We start from the raw sequence: 22549 nt of genomic DNA on the forward strand, positions 1-22549 counted from the left end.
TGTGTGTGTGTGTGTGTGTGTGTGTGTAGGGAGAGGACTATCTAGTCACCTTTCTATACATCAAGCAGGGAGCCTGAATTGCTACACCCTCAAGTTAAAGATGAATCTCTTGTAGTGACCCAATCAATGACTTCAAGAGAGACTGGGAAGCCTTATTAATGACAAATGGCATGTTCTTTTGAAACACGCTTTTAGTTATTTTAATTCAATAAGGGAGAACTCTATCTAAAGTTAACAGGGCCATCAAAAAGTTACAAAACAGTATTTTCATTCAATATAACCCTGTATGTTGAGGCGTCATGGTGCTTTTAGCTTGCAAAAAAGAAACAAAATGGATAAACTAAGCTCCAATTAAGAAAAGAGACACTGTATTTGGAGCCTCCGGTTTCTATGAGATTCTAACCATTCAGTAAATGCTTCAGTTTTTGTCATTCTCACTATTACAGAGCAGAAGTATCTTAACACTTTCCTAACAGAAAAGGGCTGAATGGAAGCTTTGCTTACTAAGCTAATATCTGGAGAGGAGAAAAGAATGAGAATGGTTCCTTCATCTTTTTTTTTTTCCCAACTCAAAGATGAAAGATCATGGCAGAAACACTAAAACAGAACCTCTTATTCTCCTATGCCAGAAAAAATATTTGATTTGTGGTGAGACTTTCCACCAATTCCTTCCAATTCAGTATTTTCTCTATCTTATGTAGGAAAGCATTACAAACCAGTATTAAAAGCAAGATAAATACTTTAGGTATGATTTGGTCAGGTCTCAGCTAGGTACCGTGGATGGAATCTCAGATAACTCTGAGTCCTAGGACTTCATGTAGCCCATTTCTTTGAATGTTTTTTCTTCCTTCATTAAAGCTTTTTGCTCCTTTTATGTGATTGGCAAAAGCAATAAGGGACAAGCAGCCTTTCTCCCTTTTCACTGACCAATTACACAGTTATCAACATACGATTAAACATTTCTTTCCACGCGCCTGTAATTCCAGCACTTTGGGAGCCCAAGGCGGGTGGATCACCTAAGGTCAGGAATTTGAGACCAACCTGGTCAACGTGGTGAAATCCTGTCTCTACTAAAAATACAAAAATTAGCCAGGCATGGTGGCATGTGCCTGTCATCCCAGCTACTCAAGAGAGGCTGATGAGGCAGGAGAATCGCTTGAACCGGGAAGATGGAGGTTGCAGTGAGCCAAGATCCCACCACTGCACTCCAGTCTGCGTGATAAGAGCGAAACACCGTCTCAAAAAAAAAATTTTTTCCAAATTTCCTCATAAAGAACACACACACATAATTTAAACTGATATTCCTGATATGTCTAGTGAGACCACTGCAAGTTAATAATGAGAAAATAAAATAAGATTTTCAAGTTAGAAAATTCTAATTCTACTTGTTACTACTGTGCTACTCAAAGTCTTAATTTCTTCATTTTCCATCTTTAAAATTAGAAAAAGGAAGGTTTGAAATATTTTAAGTGGTATTTCATATCAAACCAGGCTATCAAAGAGGGTAAAATAGGGTCGGGCACAGTGGCTCACGCCTGTAATCCCAGCACTTTGGGAGGTTGAGGCAGGTGGATCATGAGGTCAGGAGTTCGAGACCAGCCTGGACAAGATGGTGAAACCCCATCTCTACTAAAAATACAAAAATTAGCTGGGCGTGGTGGCACATGCCTGTAGTCCCAGCTACTCAGGAGGCTGAGGCAGGAGAATTGCTTGAACCCGGGAGGCAGAGGTTGTGGCGAGCCGAGATCGTGCCATTGCACTCCAGCCTGGGCGACAAGAGCGAAACTCCGTCTAAAAAAAAAATAAACCTTAGGATCATGTTGAGTATTATTATCAGCACTTGAGACTAGCAAGTGACAAATTGTTGGCATCCCTATTTTATCAGAATTTAAGAGTTGGTTAAGACAAAAATTCACTTCACTGACATTAGAAAGTTTAGGGCTCTTGGGTCTAAACCTTCTACAAGTTGAAAAATCACTTGTTGAACCAATTCAAAGTTCTAATGTTTAGAAGGGCACAGGCACAGCCGGCCAAGGAGGCCACTGCCAAAACCAGTTAGTAAACAGGTATCTCAGGTTCAAATGTTATAGGTGGGCTGGGTGTGGTGGCTCATGCCTGTAATCCCAGCACTTTGGGAGGCCAAGGTGGGCGGATCACTTGAGGCCAGGAGTTTGAGATCAGCCTGGCCAACATGGTGAGGCTGCCTCTACTAAAAATACAAAAAAAGTAGCTGGGCATAGTGGTGCACGCCTGTAATCCCAGCTACTTGGGAGTCTGAGGCGGGAGTATCGCCTGAACCTGGAAGACAGAGGTTGCAGTGAGCCGAGATAGCACCACTGCACTCTAGCCTGGGCGACAGAGTTTGACTGTCTCCAAGAAAGAAAAAAAAAATAGTTATAGATGAACACTGAGTTCACATTCATTAAAGCGGTCATTTCCTACATTACCTATTCAGCTATCGAGGTACCTTAAGTCTTTCCTTTAGGGGAATTTTCTACATCCAATTTTACACAACTCTGTACTAACATAATTAAAGTCAGAAAGCATATGCCATATGCTGCTAGATATCCTCTTAGAGACATTAGTAACTCCCATCAGTTGTCATGTATGTACATGAAGGTATATATTTTCTACTGTTTTTCTTTCTTAAAGATTTGCACAATTTCGAATTGTTCTTGGAGATTTTAATTTTGCTGGTATTCAGCAAGCCAATCCTATCTTGGGACCCATTTACTTCATCACTTTCATCTTTTTTGTGTTCTTTGTCCTGCTGGTAAGAACGATAATATATATTCCTTTCATTTCTTACTTTTTAGAATAAAAAGTAAAATTACTCATTTAGAATAAACTATTATTTCTGCTCAGCTGTCAGAGTACTTTACATTTATTGAGAATTGAGTGGATCCCTAGTAATCCAGGTTCACTAGTCCAGTGACTGTTTTCAAGTTGCAGAATGTAATCACAGTAGTTAATTTCTGGGTGTTTTAGACGGGAATGTGCTAAATCCTTCACATAAATAATTGGAATGTCCCAAGTCTCTTCAGGCTGGGACAATGCATGCCATGAGTCATGAATGTGGCCATTAATATTCTGCCCATATTGCAATGTCTTTTGGCCCTTACAGCTAAACACTTACCACGTTGTGGTTTTCAGGAGTTATCAGGATGGATCTCTCACATGCACTCAGAACAAGTCTATTTCGGCCTCCTAACCAAGGAATCTTGCCTTTCTAGTCAAGGCACTGTACTGTCCTCCATGAAAACACTTTTTGTCAGGCACGGAAGTTATCCCCTGGTGACAGACAAGAGTCTTAGGGTGACAGAGCTGGGCCACAGTGAAAGGTGGGCTGGTGGGGTAAGAATATCCTTTCTACATTTGTGTTATCTGGACATTAGTAGTTGCAGGAGCTGTAGTAAGACTGTAAATTTAAACAGCTTCATAGAATTATAAAACAACAGTAACAACAAACATCCTTGGCTGGACGCAGTGGCTCACACCTACAATCCTTGCACTTTGGGAGGCAGAGGCAGGCGGATCGCTTGAGCTCAGGAATTCAAGGCCAGCCTGGGCAACATGACGAAACGCTGTCTCTACTAAAAATACAAAAATTAGCTAGGCGTGGTGATGTACACCTATAATCCCAGCTACTTGGGTGGCTGAGGCATGAGAATCACTTGAACCTGGGAGTGGGAGGCTGCAATGAGCTGAGATCGCACAACTGCACTCCAGCCTGGGCAACAGGGTGGGACCCTGTCTCAAAAACAAACAAAAATATGCCCTTATGAACACATAATTATTCATTCTAAATTTTCTTCCATTATGTAATATTAATTTGTGTATATATAACCAGTTCATATGCATTCTTTTACATTCTGCTTTTCTCATTTGCCATAAACATATTTGCCGATACCCACACACTACACATTTTCTATTCTACTTTATTGTCTGCATAGTCATCTCCCCATTTTTGAGCATATGGGTTACTTTTAAAATTTGATTTTTTTTTGTTGTTTGTTTTTCCTTTTTATTTTTTTTTTTAGACGGAGTCTTGCTCTGTCGCCCGGGCTGGAGTGCAGTGGTGCGATCTCACTCGGCTCACTGCAACCTCCACCTCCTGGGTTCAAGAGATTCTCCTGCCTCCACCTCCCGAGTAGCTGGGACTACAGGTGTGCACCACCACGCCTGGCTAATTTTTGTATTTTTAGTAGAGACAGGGTTTTGCCATGTTGGCCAGGCTGATCTTGAACTCCTGTCCTCAAGTGATTCACTCACCTTGGTCTCCTGGGTGCTGGGATTACAGGCGTGAGCCACCGCACCTGGCCTACTTTTAAAATTTAAATATAATTTTACAAACCCAAAACTTGTTAAAGTCATTAACATTTAAACTAAATTTTTATTGAAATAATTATTTGAATACTTATCCCTAGAATATGTTCTTGGCAATTATTAATGATACCTATTCTGAAGTGAAAGCTGACTATTCAATAGGCAGAAGGCCAGATTTTGAACTTGGCAAAATGATTAAACAGGTAAGTCAAATTTCTTTCTTAATTAGAATTCTAAGACAAATCTCATATAGTTAATCCTCTTGTAGTTTGAATACCACTTAATTCCAAGTGGTCGTGCTCTCCCCACTCCCACCCCATCCCACCCCCACGGTTTGTTTTGTGTTTTGATCCAGTGTTACTCTTATTCGCATTATTTCATTATTACAGAAGTGAGATATGCTCTCTGACTTCAAAAATGTAGCCAAAATTATTTCAGAGTTCAATTTATCAAATAGTTATTGAGTGATTTCCTAAATGCAAAGCGCTGTTGAGTATTATAATAAAACCCTCTCTTCCTTCCGGAAAGTTTTTGCTCTGGATGCTGTTAAATTTCTATCAACAATCTAAACTCAGAACTCCATGTGTCGTCTTCCTCATTTTCCTGTTTCTGTTCATGGCAACACTATCCTCTCAAGTCACTCCTGGCTCAAAAACCATGAAAAGAATTTGTTTCCTTGTCCCTTATATAGTCTATTGTCACGGCATATGTATAGTTTATCTCTGCAGTTCTTGCTTACATTTGTGGAATACTTTAAATTCTAACTGCCACCACTAGATGAGGCTTTCAGTACTTTTCGCCCAGCCTTCACTATGGTAACATTTCCTGACTATTCTAGCCTCTTCCCTGTGCCAGTCCAGATGTGATTATCAGTTTCCCTAAACCTGTCAAGTCCGAATTCCTTACCTGAATATTCCAAATCCTCAAGTCTCACAGTCCTAACCTGTCTTCATTAACTATAATTTTACTATAGTCTCTACCTTTCTGCCTCTATTTACAATACTGTATGTCCCGGCTAATCTGTTTTGTGACGCCTATTCTCTCTCCTCTGAGCCTCTGCTCAAGTCATTCTCTGACCCCGGAAATATTCCTACAGCTTTTCTCTCTTGCTACCATTCTATTCTTCAAAAAGTGGAATCTGTCCTGTCCTCTTCTCAATATCTACGTCAGTTTGAGCTGTAGCAGAGTTATATGTGTACCAGTCACATCTCCCCTGCCAGTTTGGCCATCTCTGCATGCCCCATGTTTCTAAAGCATAGCACTTCACAGAGAAGAGGTCCTAGTAGCTGCAGGGTTAGTGGGGTTTACAAACTGTCCAAGAACTAATCTGTAAAACAAACCAAAAAAACTGTAAAGCTATCCCCCAATTAGTTTGCTTTTTTTCCCCATCTTTTATCACTTGAATATGATGTTGGTTATATTCATTAAAAGTGTTAACATCCTTAATGCAATACATGTTAACGCTTTTTAAAGATTTTTGCTTTTTCCAAGTTCCAGAGTAATGCCCCCAACAGAAGAACCCCTTTTGGGTTTTCACCAGCAGGAGTAAAACCATATGTAGCAATGAGGTGAAAGAAGGATAATCATAGCATTTACCTCCACAGTCCTTTAGGGTAGCAATCCAGAGGGACAAGCATTCCATATTTATTTTACTTTGATAAAACATTAATAATCAAGGATATATTTTAATGAATTTTCAAACTATTTTAAATTATGCCCAGAGTTACAAAAATGTTCTCGAGAAATTCAGACTGAAGAAAGCTCAAAAAGATGAAGACAAGAAAACGTAAGATGACTTCTCTCAAATGTTTAACTTACCATTTTAAAGTTCCACATTATATGAGAACCTTATAATGTTTTTTTTGTCTTTTGTTTGTTTGTTTTAAATAGAGATGGGGTTTCACCATGTTGGTCAGACTGGTCTCAAACTCCTGACCTCAGGTGATCCCGAAGTGTTGGGATTACAGGCGTGAGCCACCGTGCCTGGCCATGAGTAAGGTTTTAATTGCAAAACCACCACCAACCTATGTGGCGATTCTAAATACACCCAGTACACCCAAGAGTGCCTCCTAATTTCTGAGGACATCATGAAATTCTAGCTAATTTAAAATTAATATAATGCCTGCCATCCTACTCAGAAAAAGCTGTAAGAGAAAGCTGGAGGGGACCATAAAGTCCCTCTAAAAAGGTTAGAAACAATTTTAGTCTAAATTAAATGCATTTATTTGGCTATAAAAATAAAAACATTTACACACAATACTTATGGACAATACTTATACTTACACTGTATTTACACTTGTATTTATTAAATGACTTTGGTGTCAAAATACTTCCCAAACCCAGAACTCTGGCAGTGGAACATAAACATTTTTTTCACAGTTAATGACATATGATACTCTGAAGAACTTGTTAATGATCACATTTTCCAAATAATTAGCATTATCAGGAAGAAATATTACTCAGATCCTTACTACAGATCCAATTGTACTTTATGGTGGCATTTCCTTTCTTATTGTCATTTGCCTCTGATTTTTATTTTATATTCTCAGTAGCAAAGGCAGCGGAGATTTGGCTGAACAAGCCAGAAGAGAAGGCTTTGACGAAAATGTAAGATTTTAATTTTTTTCATAAACACTAGTGGTAGCTGTATTAGAAATATGCTCACAAAAACGCTCTGGTTAAGAATTGAAATGATTTGCTGTTTTTCAGAATAGTAATTGTCATCTCCAAATAAATCTCCCAGAATCTAGATCCTTTCATGTTTAGGACAAACCATTTGGATTTCAGATGCTTCCTCTCTCCTACCTGTACTCTCAGCCACATACGTAATCCTACAGGTGTACACTCACTGTGTGAATATCACACTGGGTATTCATAGTGAGATATTTGATGATTTGATAACTTTTCTCTTCTAATCACTAATGTGATGAATTACTTTAACAATTTTGTATTTCAAAAATTGTAATATGTAACATATATCTGACAATAGCAGAATTTAAGGAACATATATGTTCCTTAAATATACTATTACCACTATCACTTAAAAAAAAAAAGTGAACCATTGCTCTACTTCTGGTCACCACCTCTCCCCTCCAAATGCTCAGAAAGAAGGCAGCAGAGTCAGGAGACTGGATTAAGCAAGCAAATAAATATTGAAGTTCTCATTTTCGGATAAAGGAATTATACAAATGGAAAGGCTGAAGGTGAACTTTGTGGTGCTGGATTGGAATCTAGATCTATTTGTGTACATACATGTATTTTCTAGCTCTGTCCAATCCACTATGAGGGCTAGAAGAAATGACACCCTAGTAGCAATGAGCACTAGTACCCAGATCTTGTCTTCCAAATAGCATTCTCCTCTAAAACCAACTGGGGCTCCTTCGAGGTCTCGCTAATTCCAGGGCTGGAAAGTACAGCTGCCTCTTGAACAACATGGGTTTGAACTGCACAGGTCCGCTTAAATGCATAATGTTTTAACCTGGATCAAAAATTTAGTATTTGCGGGCTAAGGAGGGCTGACTTTTCCCTATATGTGGGTTCTGCAGCGCCGACTGTGAGACTTGAGTATATGCAGATTTTGGTGTACTTTGGGGTCTTGGAACCAATCCCCCATGTATACCAAAGGACAACTATACAAGAAGAGTCTGGAATAGCTTATTGAGACATAAAGTAAAACTGCTCAAAGAATGATGGAGAATCTGTTAAAAGAATCAGTTTAAGGAGCTCAAGCTGGCCAAATTTGAGAATATTTAAGCATTATGATGAATAATGATTCATAACCCATTGAATAAAAGGATTCCATGAATGAGACGTTTACAGACCTCTCCACCAAATACTTACTACAAAAAGAAAAGCAGTCATGTTAGGGTGGAGAAAGTCTGACAGCACCTTAATCAAGTAAGTGACCACTATCAACACTGAAACAAATGGAAATTATATGCTGCCTGATAGGAGGCCATGAGAATTAGCATCCTTTCTGTGACATCCTTGTCAAAGACATATAATCTTAACCTAAATCATGACAAAATTTAAATTGAGGGACATTCTACAAAATAACTGGCCTGTTCTTCAAAAGTGTCAAGTCATGAAGTCAAGGTAAAGCTGAGGAACTATTCCAGATTAAATGAGATTAAAATGATATGTCAAGTAAATACAATACATAATCATGGACTGGATAATTTTCCTATAAAGGCATCATTGGGACAACTGATAAACTTGAAAGAGAGACAGAGGATTAGATGGTAATAATCTATGAATATTAATTTTTTATTCTGATGGTTATACTATAATTATAAAAGAGGATGTCCTTGTATACAGGAAATACAGACTGAAGTATTCAGGGATGATGGAGCATTCGTGTTGGTGGCTTTCAAATACTTCAGGAGGAAAAAATATTTGTATTGTTCTTGTAACTTTTACCTAAATTTGGTATTTGTTTTTGAGACCAAACCCAGATAATTTTTGTATTTTTAGTAGAGACCAGGTTTCACTACATTGGCCAGGCTGGTCTCGAACTCTTTACCTCCTGCCTGGCCTAAATTTGATATTCCTTAAAAAAAATCAGGCCGGGCGTGGTGGCTCACGCCTGTAATCCCAGCACTTTGGGAGGCGGAGGTAGACCATTCCTGAAATAGAAGGTGACGTGAATTGAAAGACATACTGTGTATATGGGAAACTTTACCTAGAATGGTCAATAAGAGGCTTATCCAAGTAAAATTTGGGTTTACTTAAAGAAAATCAGGTTAGCATAACAACATTCAACACCATAAATCAACAGAAGAACACCTACAATATATTCAAGGAAAGAAAATGTAAACCAAGGAATTTTATATTCAGCAAAGCTGCGCTTCAAATATAAAGGCTCAAACATGCCTGAAGTCAGGAAATACTACCGTCTTTCTAAGGATTCTACTAGAGGATGAGCATCAGCCAACCAAGAGATGACTGGAGAGGCTGGGCGAGGTGGCTCACACCTGTAATCCCAGCACTTTGGGAGGATCACTTGAGCCCAGTAGTTTGAGACCAGCCTGGACAACATGGTGAAACCCTGTCTCTACAAAAAGTACAAAAAAAAAAAAAAGTTAAAGAATATCATTTAGAATTAATAAACCAGTAAGAAACATAATACGACTTTTATTGATTAAAAAAACATTTTGTTTTGTTTGAGACAAGGTTAGCTCTGTTGCCCAGCATGGAGTGCAGTGGCATGATCACAGCTCACTGCAGCCTCGACCTCCGTGGGCTCAGGTGATCCTCCCACCTCAGCTTCCCAAGTAGCTGGGACTACAGGCATGCGCCATCACACCCAGCTAAATTTTGTGTTTTTTGTACAGATGAGGTTTCACCATGCTACCCAGGCTGGTCTCGAGCTTCCGGGCTCAAGTGATCCACCCGCCTTGGCCTTCCAAAGTCTTGGGATTACAGCTGTGAGCCACTGGGCCCAGGCTTTTCTTTTTTAAAATTACATAGTGATGGCATCTCACTGTGTTGCCCAGGCTGGCCTTGAACTTCTGGCCTTGAGCGATCCTCCTGCCTTGGCCTCTGAAAGTGTTGGGATTACAGGCATGAGCGAGCCACTGTGCCCAGCCCTATTTTATTGATTTTAAAACACATTTTTTTTTTCACATTTTAACATCTGTGAAATCAGAATGTGTTTTATAATTAATGGTCAAAGTTTAATTGACATTTTTTACCTAAGTGGTACATGAAATAATGTTATGTCTTACAAAAGACGTCATCTCTCATATACAATGAAAAATAACATTATTGAATATAATTGGGTAGTAGAGGAGAGGACAATGAAGAAGAATTTACAAGCTAATTTGTTTGTTGATCATAGGAGGGAAACAAAGCAAGAAAGGGAGGACTAAGGGTATATAAAAAGATACACAAAGATGGCCGGGCGCAATCGCTCATGCCTGTAATTCCAGCACTTTGGGAGGCTGAGGTGGGTGGATCACCTGAGGTTGGGAGTTCGAGACCAGCCTGACAAACATGGAGAAACACTGTCTCTACTAAAAATTAAAAATTAGCTGGGCGTGGTGGCTCATGCCTGTAATCCCAGCTACTTGGGAGGCTGAGGCAGGAGAACTGCTTGAACCTGGGAGGCAGAGGTTGCGGTGAGCCGAGATTGGGTCATTGCACTCCAGCCTCGGTGACAAGAGCGAAACTCCATCTCAAAAAAAAAAAAAGATATACAAAGACAAACCAATAGAACAAAAATACATATATTTCTATAGGACAAAATTGCCAAAACAAACAAAAAAAAAACAGACCACACGGTAAAAGACTTAAAATATAAATATAAAACAGTATAACTGCAACCAGATATATCTAACATAAATACATGCAAATAAGCTTAATTTACTTAAAAAGAAAAATAATTTCATCCAGCAAAGCTGTGCTTCAAATATAAAGGCTCGAACATGCAAGAACTTAGGGAATACTACCATCTTTCTAAGGATTCTACTAGAGGACAGATGACATTTGAATCACAAAGCAAACCCAGTTCTATGCTATATCCTAAAATATATACTTAAACAGATTCCAAAATGTTAAATATAAAAGCATGATCAAAGACCTAAAAGGCAAACAAAAGATATCAGGGGACACAACTGAATATAAATCAAAGGATTCTAGACAAAAAGCTCCAAATGACCTAAATAAAGTCTAAACTTTATGAGGCTAAGATTAATTTTATCAGTTATGAATATCTATGCACCAAACAACAGAGTATCAACTTTAATAAAGATTACTGGATTTTAAAAAGGAGAAATAGGAACACACACAAAAAAACAAAGAACAGATCAAGAAAAATAAACGGATTAAAAAACCCAAAACAATATAATAAATAAGATGATCGTACAGTTGTATATTAAGTTCTGTACTCTCAGAAAATACCCCTCCTTTTTAAAAACTCATTCATAAAAATTGCTCACCTATTGGGCCACAAGGAAATCCTCAATACATTCCAAAAGTTAATGCAGAAAAAAATTCTATGAAAACAACATAATAAAAATGTTAGTAACAAAATTAGAAAATGAAAAAATTATTTGACTAAAAAATATCAAAACTCTCTATTAAATGACTCGAGTCAAAGAAGAAATACAGGCCGGGCGCAGTGGCTCATGCCTGTAATCCTAGCACTTTGGGAGGCCGAGGTGGGCGGATCATGAGGTCAGGAGTTCGAGACCAGCCTGACCAACATGGTAAAACCCCGTCTCTATTAAAAAGACAAAAATTAGCCGGGTGTGGTGGCACACGCCTATAATCCCAGCTACTCAGGAGGCTGAGGCAGGAGGCTGAGGCAGGTGAACACTGGGAGGTGGAGGTTGCAGTCAGCCAAGATCACGCCACTGTACCACTCCAGCCTGGGTGACAGAGTGAGACTCCATCTAAAAAAAAAAAAAGAAAATGAAATCGTAGAATTCCAAGAAAACAAAATAATAAAAAACACCATGTAGCAGAATCTGAGATAAAGTAAAAAAAAAAGTACTCAGAGGAAAATTAAGTCTTAAATTTATCAATAAAAATAAAAGAATGTAAAGAAGTGAATGTTAGAATTTTCAAAAAAATGATAAATACCAAGAAAAAAGTTATTAAGATTAAAGTAGAATTAATGAGTTATAAACAATAGTAGTAGTATAAATAAATCAAAAGGCTAGTTCCTTGCAAACATCAGTGAAAAGAAATCACTAGGTAACTAGTGGAATAAAGGAGAGAAAGCATAAACATACAAAGTAAGAAATTACAATGGGGGAAATAAGAAATGGAAGGAATGAAAAGATCTCACTAATAGACTTTTTTGTATAACTCTATGAAAATAACATTTGAAAAACTGAATGAAATGGGTAATATTTCTATGAAAATAAAATTTATCAAAACTGAGCCCAGAAGATAAAAAGCCTAAATAAATCCATTCTGTAGAAGAAATGAAGTCATCAAAGAGCTGTCTCCAAAATCAATCAGATGGTCACAAGGAAATTCTACAAGATTTTAAGGAGCAAACAGTTTCAAGCTATTTAAGCCATTCCTCTTTGCCCTAGCAAAGAGAAAAAAGAAAATGCCCTGGCAAAGAGAAAAGAGAAACTCCCAAATTACGTTTATGAAACTACTATATATTGTGCCAAAAACAGGAAATCTTATGTATAAATCTTAAAGCAAAAATCCTAAATATTAGCAGATAGAATCTAACAGCACACAATAATATATCAAGATTCAGATAGTATTTATTTTAGGCATGAAAAGATGGTTCAAAATTGGGTAATCAACTAATTAACGTAATTCATTGCATTAAAAAAGGAAAACTGCATGATCATTTTCCACAAATGCTGGGTATTTTATAAGTTTCAACACCCAATCTTGAGGGGAAAAATAAAAATCAATGATATTTCCTTGATATGATAAAAACATTGATCTTATCCTCTTCACCTTACTTAATAGGAAAACATTGAACATGTCAGGGACAAGATAGTGATGTATTGGAGGGGTAAAGTCAAAACAATTAGATAAGAGAACTACATTAGAGGTATTTCTAATTGAAAAAAGTAAAACTGCCTTTACTTATGATTCTCTTCAATTTTCTAGGTATATGATGATCTGAAAAATTACAATAAAAAGATAATTAGGTAAACTGGTAGGAAAAATAATTTACATAAATGTCATATATGCAAACATCAATTGGTTTGGTAAAAATTATAATAGAAGACCTTATTTGTAACAGCAACAAAGTAGAAAATGCCCAGCAATTAACAAAATGTTCAAAACCAAGATAAGAAAAAACTTTAAACATTCCTTAAAGACACAAAAATACAGCCGGGCATGGTGGTTCATACCTGTAATCCCAGCACTTTGGGAGACTTGAGGCGGGTGGATCACTTGAGGTCAGGAGTTTGGTGAACATGGTGAAACCCCATCTCTACTAAAAAATACAAAATTAGCTGGGCGTGGTGGTGTGCACCTGTAATCCCAGCTACTTGGGAGCCTGAGGCAGGAGAATTGCTTGAATCCAGGAGGTGGAGGTTGCAGTGAGCCAAGATCACGCCACTGCACTCCAGCCTGGACAACAAGAGCGAAACTCTGTCTCAAAAAAAAAAAAAAAAGACACAAAAATACACCTGACCAAATGAGAAAACGTACTACATCTAACAATCAGAGCCCACTCAGAAAGAAACCATAATATGTATTTCAAATAGAGAAAATATACTACAGTGAATTGATTACTACACAGGTATTAAAAGACGGAAAAAAGTGAAATGACAACATTGAGACAACTCATAAATAATGACTGCAGGAAGAGGTTACCACTCCTAGGGCTAAGATTACAAAAGGTGGTGTTACTAGAACCTACTATCTTAGAGAAGGGGCTTGTGGAGCTGTTGCTCAGTCCTGTCATGAGAAGGTACCTCACTGCTGCTGCTGATAAAGGTTAAGTATTCTTTATCCAAAATGCTTGGGACCCAGAAGTGTTTTAGAGTTCAGATTTTTTTTGGATGTTGGAATATCTGCATTATATACCTACTGGTTCCGCATTCCTAATTCAAAAATCTGAAATCCAAAATGCTCCAGTGAGCATTTCCTTTGAGAGTCATCGAGGTGCTAAAGTTTTGGATTTTGAACACTTCAGATTTCCGATTAGGGATACTCAATCTGTACTTCTTGAGTGGGTGTGATGAGGCTGCTTCTGAGTATGCCAAAAGCAGCTAGATGCTACAGCTAGAGCCACTGTTGCTGGAGATTAACTACCATTGCATAAGCAGTGCCAATAGAAACAGAACAAAAAACAAAACAAACCAAAAAAAAAAAAAAACCCACGACCTTTCTCCCCTCTATCCTGCAAATACTGGCAGAATCTAACAGGAATCCAGGTATTAACAGTTTAGGGAATGAAGCTTACAAAGCCTAAAACCCAACATCACAGAGTATAAGAGGGTAAATTTTGAGCTGAACAGTTGGTCCATTCCACTCTTGTGGCATACACATTTGCACTTCCATAAAATGATGATTCCAAGCTTCTATCCAGTAAGATCAAACTATCCTTTATACAAATGAAGGTACTTTCACCTACTCCCTAAAAAGGGAGAAGCAAAGTCCCAACAGTAATTGTATCCATCTGTGGATATTATGACCTCTTCCAGTTGAATCACAATTCCTTAAGAATACTTTGCAACCTAATGTTTAAACTACAGTTAGCCACCACCAGTATTCCTTAGATAAAGGAGAAAGAAAATATACACATAACAAGCAAAGAAGGAAATAGGAATAGGAGCTACAGTCTTTGTTTCTGTAACAGATTACAAGGCTACAGTTGGTATTTATAACTTCCTTCTCCTACCCATTCCGTATCATTCCCTTTGCCTACAGCCAAGAGCTCAGCCAGCTGCATTAGGATTAACCTTAATTAGTTCAGAATCAGAACTCTCAGTGGTCCTGCCTTTAACGGAATGCTGTGGTTTCCCATTACCTTTTACTTTTGGACATCGAAGTATTAAGAGGCACACCAGAGAATCCCTTGGGCACAGTCTGCTCTGTGCTAGTTTGTGGCAGTAATCCAATTTCCCCTTGGTAATTCGCATCAATCACCTCAACACATAAATAACCACTTCTTTCCCTGCTGTTTCTGTAGGCATGAGGAATCCCAAATGGCCAAGTGGTAGTCTCAAATTCAGTTTAAGTCAATTGTTGTGCCCCTTGGTGGAAGCATGCATCTATGAGGGTCTATTTCTTTGGGTCTCCCCTGCTACCAATTATTCATCAGTTAAGAGTTGTCAGAAAAACAGAAATCACTTAGGTAGTTTAAAAAGAGGGAGTTTGGTATACAGAATTTGCTTCTGAGATATTGCAGGAGTATAAGGGCCAATATGAACATGAAGATCATCCAGAGACAACTAACTGCAGGAGGCAGCTACCACAAGGGAAGGAGGTAGGGCGAGCAGGACCTAGGAGCTTGGAGCAAGGGTCACCAAAGAGTTGGTGCTCAGCTTATGAGGAAAGGTACCACTTCCCTCTGTGTCAAGGAAGGCTTCACAAAAAGAGTGATGGCTGAGATGGGTTTTTAAAATAAGTTTACTATGCATAGTCTATTTTACTTTTATTACTAACACATCCACTTTATAATTGGCCTGGTCATTTAGAAATGGTTTCAGGGACTACCACTTTAGCACATTAAAAGTATTAGTAAATGAGCCAAACCATGGGTGCTATAATGTGTCCAAAACAAAACTAGGATTGAAAGCCATCCTTTCCTACTTCAAATATGTTTGTTTAAGGCTGGGCGCGGTGGCTCGCACCTGTAATCCCAGCATGCTGGGAGGCCGACGCAGGCGGATTACTTGAGGCTGGGAGTTCAAGACCAGCCTGGCCAACATGGCGAAACCCGTCTCTACTAAAAAAAAAAAAATACAAAATTTAGCCGGATGTGGTGGTGCACGCCTGTAATCCCAGCTACTCGGGAGGCTGAGGAAGGAGAATCCTTTGAACCCGGGAGGGGTGGTTAGCATTCAACTTCCACATTGAATGCTAAGATTGTGCCACTGCACTGCAGCCTGGGTGACAGAGTGGGAGGCTGCAGTGAGCCGAGATCGTGCCACTGCACTCCAGCCTGGGTGACAGAGTGAGACTGTCACACACACACAAGAAAAAAAAATGTTGGTTTAAAGAAAGGCACTAAGACAGTTTCTCTGACCAGAAGAGTACACACTTATCAAGCAACCACAGAGTGTATGGCACTAGGCATCACCATCCTCTCTGAGGAAGGTAATCAGAACCCTTATAAAGGGATCCACTTCGCTACCTAGCATTATTGCTGGAGCAGGGAAGTATCATACAAATTTACTGAGAAGGTTTTGAATCACATCTGGGTGCATTGTCTCCTCTTTCTTTACCTTTTTCTAGTGCTATGGTTATTTTCCACAACACACAGGCCCTTTTTATCTGTAGCTGGGAAAAGGGTATTTGGACACTGTAAGGAAAGCAGGTGGTAGTGAGAACAGTGCACAGGAAGGTTCAGCAATACAAATTTTGTGGTACAAAGGGCTTGTTTTTGGATACGTAGACAGACTGGAGTACACACATTGACTAACCAATGCAGTAATTACAAAGAGGGGGTTTTGAAGTCATCTGGCTGAGAAGCTGCTGGGAAGGCCAAAAATACCCACAGATACACTTTGAATCTAATTACTAGTTACATTTGCTAAATAACAGAGGTACAGAAAGAACATCTTAGCTTTGATCACAAGAAAGAGAAAATAATTTAGATGGAGATGCTAAAGGGAAAAGGCAGTGAAATGTAATTTATAATTTGTTTACAAAGCTTCCCTAACTATGCTAGACAGCAATTACACCAACCAAGTCCTCTGAAGTGACTTCGCTGATGCACAGATCTAAAATCTAGGCAGGGCAAAAAGTCAGCAGGGCTCAAAATCTGAGGGCTGGAGAGGAGAACAGCTTAAGATCCTCAACCCTGTGATGCTTGTGTGCCAAAGACTTGAAATAGAGAACTAAAGATTGCAGCCTTTACTTGTCCTCTACCCTGACAGGAGATTCAAAAGGCAGAGCAGATGAAAAAATGGAAAGAGAGGCTTGAGAAAAAGTATTATTCTATGGAAATTCAAGATGACTACCAGCCTGTCACTCAAGAAGAATTTCGAGAGTAAGCTTATGTTCTAACCAGACTATTATGGGATATCATGACATGCGCATTAAGGACATGAGTTAAACACATTATTTTCCTGAACCCAAAACCTTACTCTATTGGGATGCCTTTATTTACTTTCTATCCAATTTTAAAGTTGCATATGACTCCATTTGCTTACAAGGTGAGAAGCTTTTGATTACATCCCTGTTATCTCTAAATAACAGAAACTGCCATCTATATTTGATTTGCATAACAGATCCTGTTCTCCACATAGCTTTAGAATATTAGATCTATAACTGGCCACAAGAGGCATGTTTTAGGAGCTTACAATTCTATCTTCCCAAAGCATTTCGCACTAGTAACTTGCTGTCTATACATGAAAGTGTATTACTGACTCATTCTCTACTTCCTTCGAAATTTTCTAGACTTTTTTTATATGCTGTGGAGCTGGAGAAGGAATTACACTACATCAATTTGAAGCTAAATCAAGTGGTGAGAAAGGTTTCAGCTCTATAGTATTGAGACAAGTGGAGGTAAGAATCTGTGATGCAATCATTGAGCATTTCTTTTTTTTTTTTTTTTTTTTGAGACGGAGTCTCGCTCTAACGCCCAGGCTGGAGTGCAGTGGCGTGGTCTCGGCTCACTGCAAACTCCATCTCCCGGGTTCAAGCGATTCTCCTGCCTCAGCCTCCCGAGTAGCTGGGACTACAGGCATCCGCCACCGTGCCCAGCTAATTTTTTGTATTTTTAGTAGAGACGAGGTTTCACTGTGTCAGCCAGGATCGTCTCGATCTCCTGACCTCGTGATCCACCCACCTCGGCCTCCCAAAGTGTTGGGATTACAGGCGTGAGCCACCGCACCCAGCCCATTGAGCATTTCTTATTCATGTATTACTTCATAAACTTGTGCCCTTTTCAGGCACACTTTAAAAAGTACTAAACAACCTATCATCAAACTATCCTTAGGGTCAGAATGAAGTGCCTCTGACAGGGACTCACTATACAATCCATGCACATTATGACAAGCCTCCAGTATACACACACTGGTACAAAGGATTTTATAATGAGGTTTATTATCAAATTCTAGAAAAGTGAAAGTACAAGAAAATGCTTCTAGTTCAGGCGGCAGGTCTCCAGTAGTTCAGTAAGTAGATAGAGAAAGACAGTTTTCTCATAGTTACAGAGTAGAAAAACTATTGATGCTATCAAGTGCGTCAGGTACCATGTTCTGAATTCCTTTGGCCACAGATAAATTAATAAAGGCTTAGGATTCTGGGAAACCATTATATAAGACCCAAGTAAAGTAACCTCCCTCCATTCTTTAGAATTTGAAGTCTTCTGGAAAAAGCCAAAGTGTAGAACAAACTCCCTAGCCACCTACAGAAATCTCACTAACATCTTCAAACTGGAAATTTACCTAGACCATTTCTAAGGTGTAATGCATTTAAGGTTTCCCAAAAATAAAATACAGAGCAGGGTAGGCGTATCACTGTCATAAGTTATGTTTGGAAAGTGTAAATGAGGATGCTGTAACAGCCTTATTTGGAGGGTTGGAAAGTTGTGTGTGGCTGGCATTTTGGAAATTGGAGAGAAACTCTTCTAATTTTTCTGGGCTATGTAAGCCCCCCTACGATAGCCATATGTTCTCTTAGCCCAAGCAACATCATTTGACCTCAGCACTCAACTTCCACATTGGTGCTCAATAGTCCCTGAATTTTAAAACTCAAATATAAAGACATTTTTAGATTACTACTCACCTTCCTCAGGACAAGCTCTTCTCTTAAGAGACCGTACATCCAGTGTTCTTAATAGGATAATTCATTGTAACAAGAAATGCTAACTGTTCTCTCTGCGGCTTCTCCCTAGATTTGCACAAGGGAATGAACAATATGGCCTTTCCCTGTCTTACCATTTCCCAGAGTTGTAGCCAGCCAAATAGTTTAGTGACCCTGTTGTTCCCTACCATCGCCCCTGGGTGGGATCATTTAAACAAAGCCTAAAGTGAGGGAACACTTGAGGTCTTTTTTTTTTTTTTAAGCCCAGTGGAAAAACAAACATACATTTACAATGACTTAGAACTTTCAAGTTCTTTTATTATAAAAGTCTGTACAATGAAGTGCCAGACACAGCAATGCCATTATACTGGTGGACATATATATCTATATATTATTTGTATATAGATATAAAGTTTTTATTTGTACCAAAGTAAAACTATCACCAACTGCCTAATTCTACCAGCTACTGCTCAACTATGACACACAATACTGTCACAGAGCATAAGTGCTGCCATGCCACTTTTACATATTCTACTCACAGCCAAACATTAACATTGAATAACATATTGAAGCAGCTGTTAATTCTAAAATGAAACCAGTCAGGCCACTGACTTATAAAAATATGGTACTCATATAGATTTAGCATTATAAAGAAGGAATATATTATTTAAAACATTTAAATAGTGCATGTGGACATTTTTGCATGTGGTATATAAAATAAAACATTCATATAAGATACACAGTGCACATAAAATTAGATGTTTGGATACACTCCTATCTGGAGACTGAAGGAAATTATCTGAAATGTACACTGCATGATGGATTCAAATAAAAATGATACATCTTTTGGTATTTTCAATTTCACTTTTCTAGGTATACATTATGAATAACCTAGTTGTATCAAAAGGAAACCACACAAAAAGGGCTGGATTTAGTGCTTTTCTTTATTCCCCAACTACACATTCACTACCAGGTTTTCCTTCACCCCCCACCCCCCAGAAAAAGGCATTGCACACACGGGTGAAATGTGAAGTACTAGAACTGCTATTTATTATCACACTACTTCATGTGCTTACTATGTAATAGTGCCAGAAGTCTGAGGTTCATGCTTCCCTCACCTTATTAAAGGATGTTGCAAAATTCCATTTTTATATGGAACAAATTGTTAATATTAGCTAGTTAAGAAAACCATGCATGAGTCATTGCATGCAAAACATGGGTATAGTCAAAGTGAGACAGTCATCAATCCAAAAAAGCACCAGAAAAAAAAGTTAACACTTAGATTAAGCCTGACCCAAATCTGCTGTTGTACTGTTAGCACAAATGAAGTCACCATTCTGTAACAATGATTAGCAGAATGATACCGAGACAGTACCTGAAGAAAAGCCATGCAAAGCCAAAGGAAAAAAAGATATGCTAAGAGTATATGACAAGGGGCATACCACTACACATCCTGTAAACAGCTGCTTTAAACAGCATGTGATGATTGACCAAAGGGTGGTCCCTTAAAAGGCGTTGTTGTCGTTGTTTTGGTATGGATTTTGCTGATTAAAATAGGAGGGGAAAAAAAAAAAGATAACCCCCTGAAGGTACATGTGAAAATGCAGTGGTAGAGCCCTTGTTAAGAACAGATTTACTTTAGGCATAATATTTTGCTGATTTAAGCCCATTGATTGAACACACAAATCTGAGCACCATCAGAGTTCCTACATACTGACATGGCTATTTTCTCACATTATCTGGAGGTGGGTTGGGGAACAGCGCGGATCTGATCCAGACAAATCACACCATTGCCAGCGGATAAACAGTAACTCAGGAAACAGTAACTGAAGTCCCATAGGCAGCATGTGGTATGATTCAGTTCTGTGTGTGATGTGTGGTGTGTGTTTTCAATATACTAAGCGAGGTCACCTTTTGGTCTACCAACTGTTATCTTCATCCGGGAGCTGTGTGACCAGCGAATTGCAAAATTTTACTAACATACTACCTGTGAGAAGGTGTCACTTTGGGAATTAAACAGAAAGGTGTTCCATAGTAGGACTTGAAATCTCAGTTTGATTTTGGTTTTCTAGGAAAACAGAGAACACAGTTGCGTATGTGCACTTTTATAGGCTTTTCTTTCAAATTTTCAGTCATTCTGTAAGAAAAAGGCAACAGAAGAATTCAGTATGAAGATTTTCCTCCAATTTTCTTCAGTAATGAGAAACAAAAAGTTGGTAATAACAAAAAGCTTGCATTTCCGAAGTTCTTGAAGTTGAAAGGATAAAATTCTAGTCTTTTGCTAAAAGGATGTATCTGTAGTACAAAACAATGAAGTAAACCATATGTTTGCTAAAGGTGGAGAGGACAGTCTGTGGTTAATATGGAACATCACTTACGCTCCCTTGAGAGGGCCTACTTACTCTCCCATCATTTGTTTTGTTTAGTGGCACCACAACCAAGTACAAAATGAGATTCTCTGAGTGCCTGACAAAACGAATTTAAGTACCAGCCAAGTACATACGATGATAGCTTCAAGGAATACAACTGACTTTATGATATGAATTTTCAAGGAACGTATCTTATATGGATTTTGAAGAATCTTGTTTGCTTATAAGAACTTCAAGAAGCCTAAGCTTGGCTTTAATTTTCTTGTACTCCCTGTACTCCTCAAGCACTGGAACACGATCCTCTTTCTGGGCATTCCTAGGGGAGAAAATAAAATTTGTAATGTTCTAGAGATCATTTGGAAAAAAAGATCCAAAAGTTGTCTTAATATGAGACATACTGTTACTAAACATAAGTTCAAATAAAAAGTTGTTCTGTTAAAAAAAAAAAAAAAAAAGGTTATTGAACTAATACCCTCATCCCCAAGGAACACTTCTAAAATTTTTGATGGACTTCTCTACTGATAGATTAAATGATGCTATACTTATAAATAATCAACATAGATAACTGGAGGAAACCCAGTATTTTAACAGGACATCCAGTGCTAGACTCTGCCAGGTCTGTGAGTGTCTATTAAGTGTTGGAGGCTACACTGAGTCATTTAATACATTTAGTTAACTGCGGCTCCAGTGAATTGAGATGTAAAAGTAAACTATCTTATCTGCAACAAGAGTAATTTTCTAACTTTATAGTAATGACCCAATGCAATTCAGTTTAATCGCTAGCTAAAGCATCAAACTATCCTAATTATAAGCAAAATTTTCTCCCAATAATACAATGAAACAGTAGACACTTGGAAAAATGCATTTCTGCACTTCAATTTATTTATTTATTTTGAGACAGAGCCTCGCTCTGTCGCCCAGGCTGGAGTGCAGTGGCGACATCTCAGCTCGCTGCAAGCTCCGCCTCCCAGATTCACGCCATTCTGCCTCAGCCTCTAGAGTAGCTGGAACTACAGGCGCCCGCCACCATGCTCGCCTAATTTTTTTTGTATTTTTCGGTAGAGACAGGGTTTCACTGTGTTAGCCAGGATGGTCTTGATCTCCTGACCTCGTGATCCGCCCGCCTCAGCCTCCCAAAGTGCTGGTATTACAGACGTGAGCCACTGCGCCCGGCCCACTTCAGATTTTTTTAACCATATGTGCCAACCTATATAGGAGACTCACAAAGCAAAGGGAATTAAAGTACAGATATTTTAGAATTTGTAATATTAGCTTCAGCTTGGTAAGATAACCCAGCTACTTAGAAAAATGTTTCTCAGGCCTGAGATAACTGAACCCAAACTTCTGGCCACCATCAGAACTGGAATGTATTTTTCTTAGTTTTTAAAAAGAGCCCTTCCAAGTCAACTGTGCATTACCTAGTTAGATAAAGGCATGTGCCATAC

General features: G+C 38.6%; 2 protein-coding genes across 31 annotated transcripts in view; one reads left to right on the forward strand and one right to left on the reverse strand.

The window, feature by feature from the left end:
- The window catches only part of PKD2L2 (polycystin 2 like 2, transient receptor potential cation channel), a 53342-nt gene that overhangs the window by 29528 nt on the left and 1265 nt on the right, over positions 1-22549 (forward strand). For 4 of the 11 annotated variants that reach the window (XM_019027027.3, XM_055389109.1, XM_055389102.1 and 1 more), the window contains 6 exons: positions 2653-2773; positions 4428-4529; positions 6048-6112; positions 6876-6933; positions 16863-16975; positions 17386-17493. In XM_019027027.3, coding sequence (XP_018882572.1) covers positions 2653-2773; positions 4428-4529; positions 6048-6112; positions 6876-6933; positions 16863-16975; positions 17386-17476 — 550 coding nt within the window. In that variant the 3' untranslated portion in view covers positions 17477-17493. Of the gene's footprint in view, positions 1-2652; positions 2774-4427; positions 4530-6047; positions 6113-6875; positions 6934-16862; positions 16976-17385; positions 17494-21161; positions 21220-22549 lie in introns of those variants that run through there. The other 7 variants (XM_004042568.3, XM_055389108.2, XM_055389103.1 and 4 more) reach the window with 4 other exon arrangements.
- FAM13B (family with sequence similarity 13 member B) overlaps positions 19033-22549 on the reverse strand; it is a 115326-nt gene continuing 111809 nt past the window's right edge. For all 20 annotated transcript variants that reach the window (XM_055389091.1, XM_055389098.2, XM_055389087.2 and 17 more), the window contains one exon: positions 19033-21420. In XM_055389091.1, coding sequence (XP_055245066.1) covers positions 21297-21420 — 124 coding nt within the window. In that variant the 3' untranslated portion in view covers positions 19033-21296. The remainder of the gene's footprint in view (positions 21421-22549) is intronic.

Source organism: Gorilla gorilla, chromosome 4, assembly GCF_029281585.2.
Source record: "Gorilla gorilla gorilla isolate KB3781 chromosome 4, NHGRI_mGorGor1-v2.1_pri, whole genome shotgun sequence".
Lineage (NCBI taxonomy): Eukaryota > Metazoa > Chordata > Mammalia > Primates > Hominidae > Gorilla > Gorilla gorilla.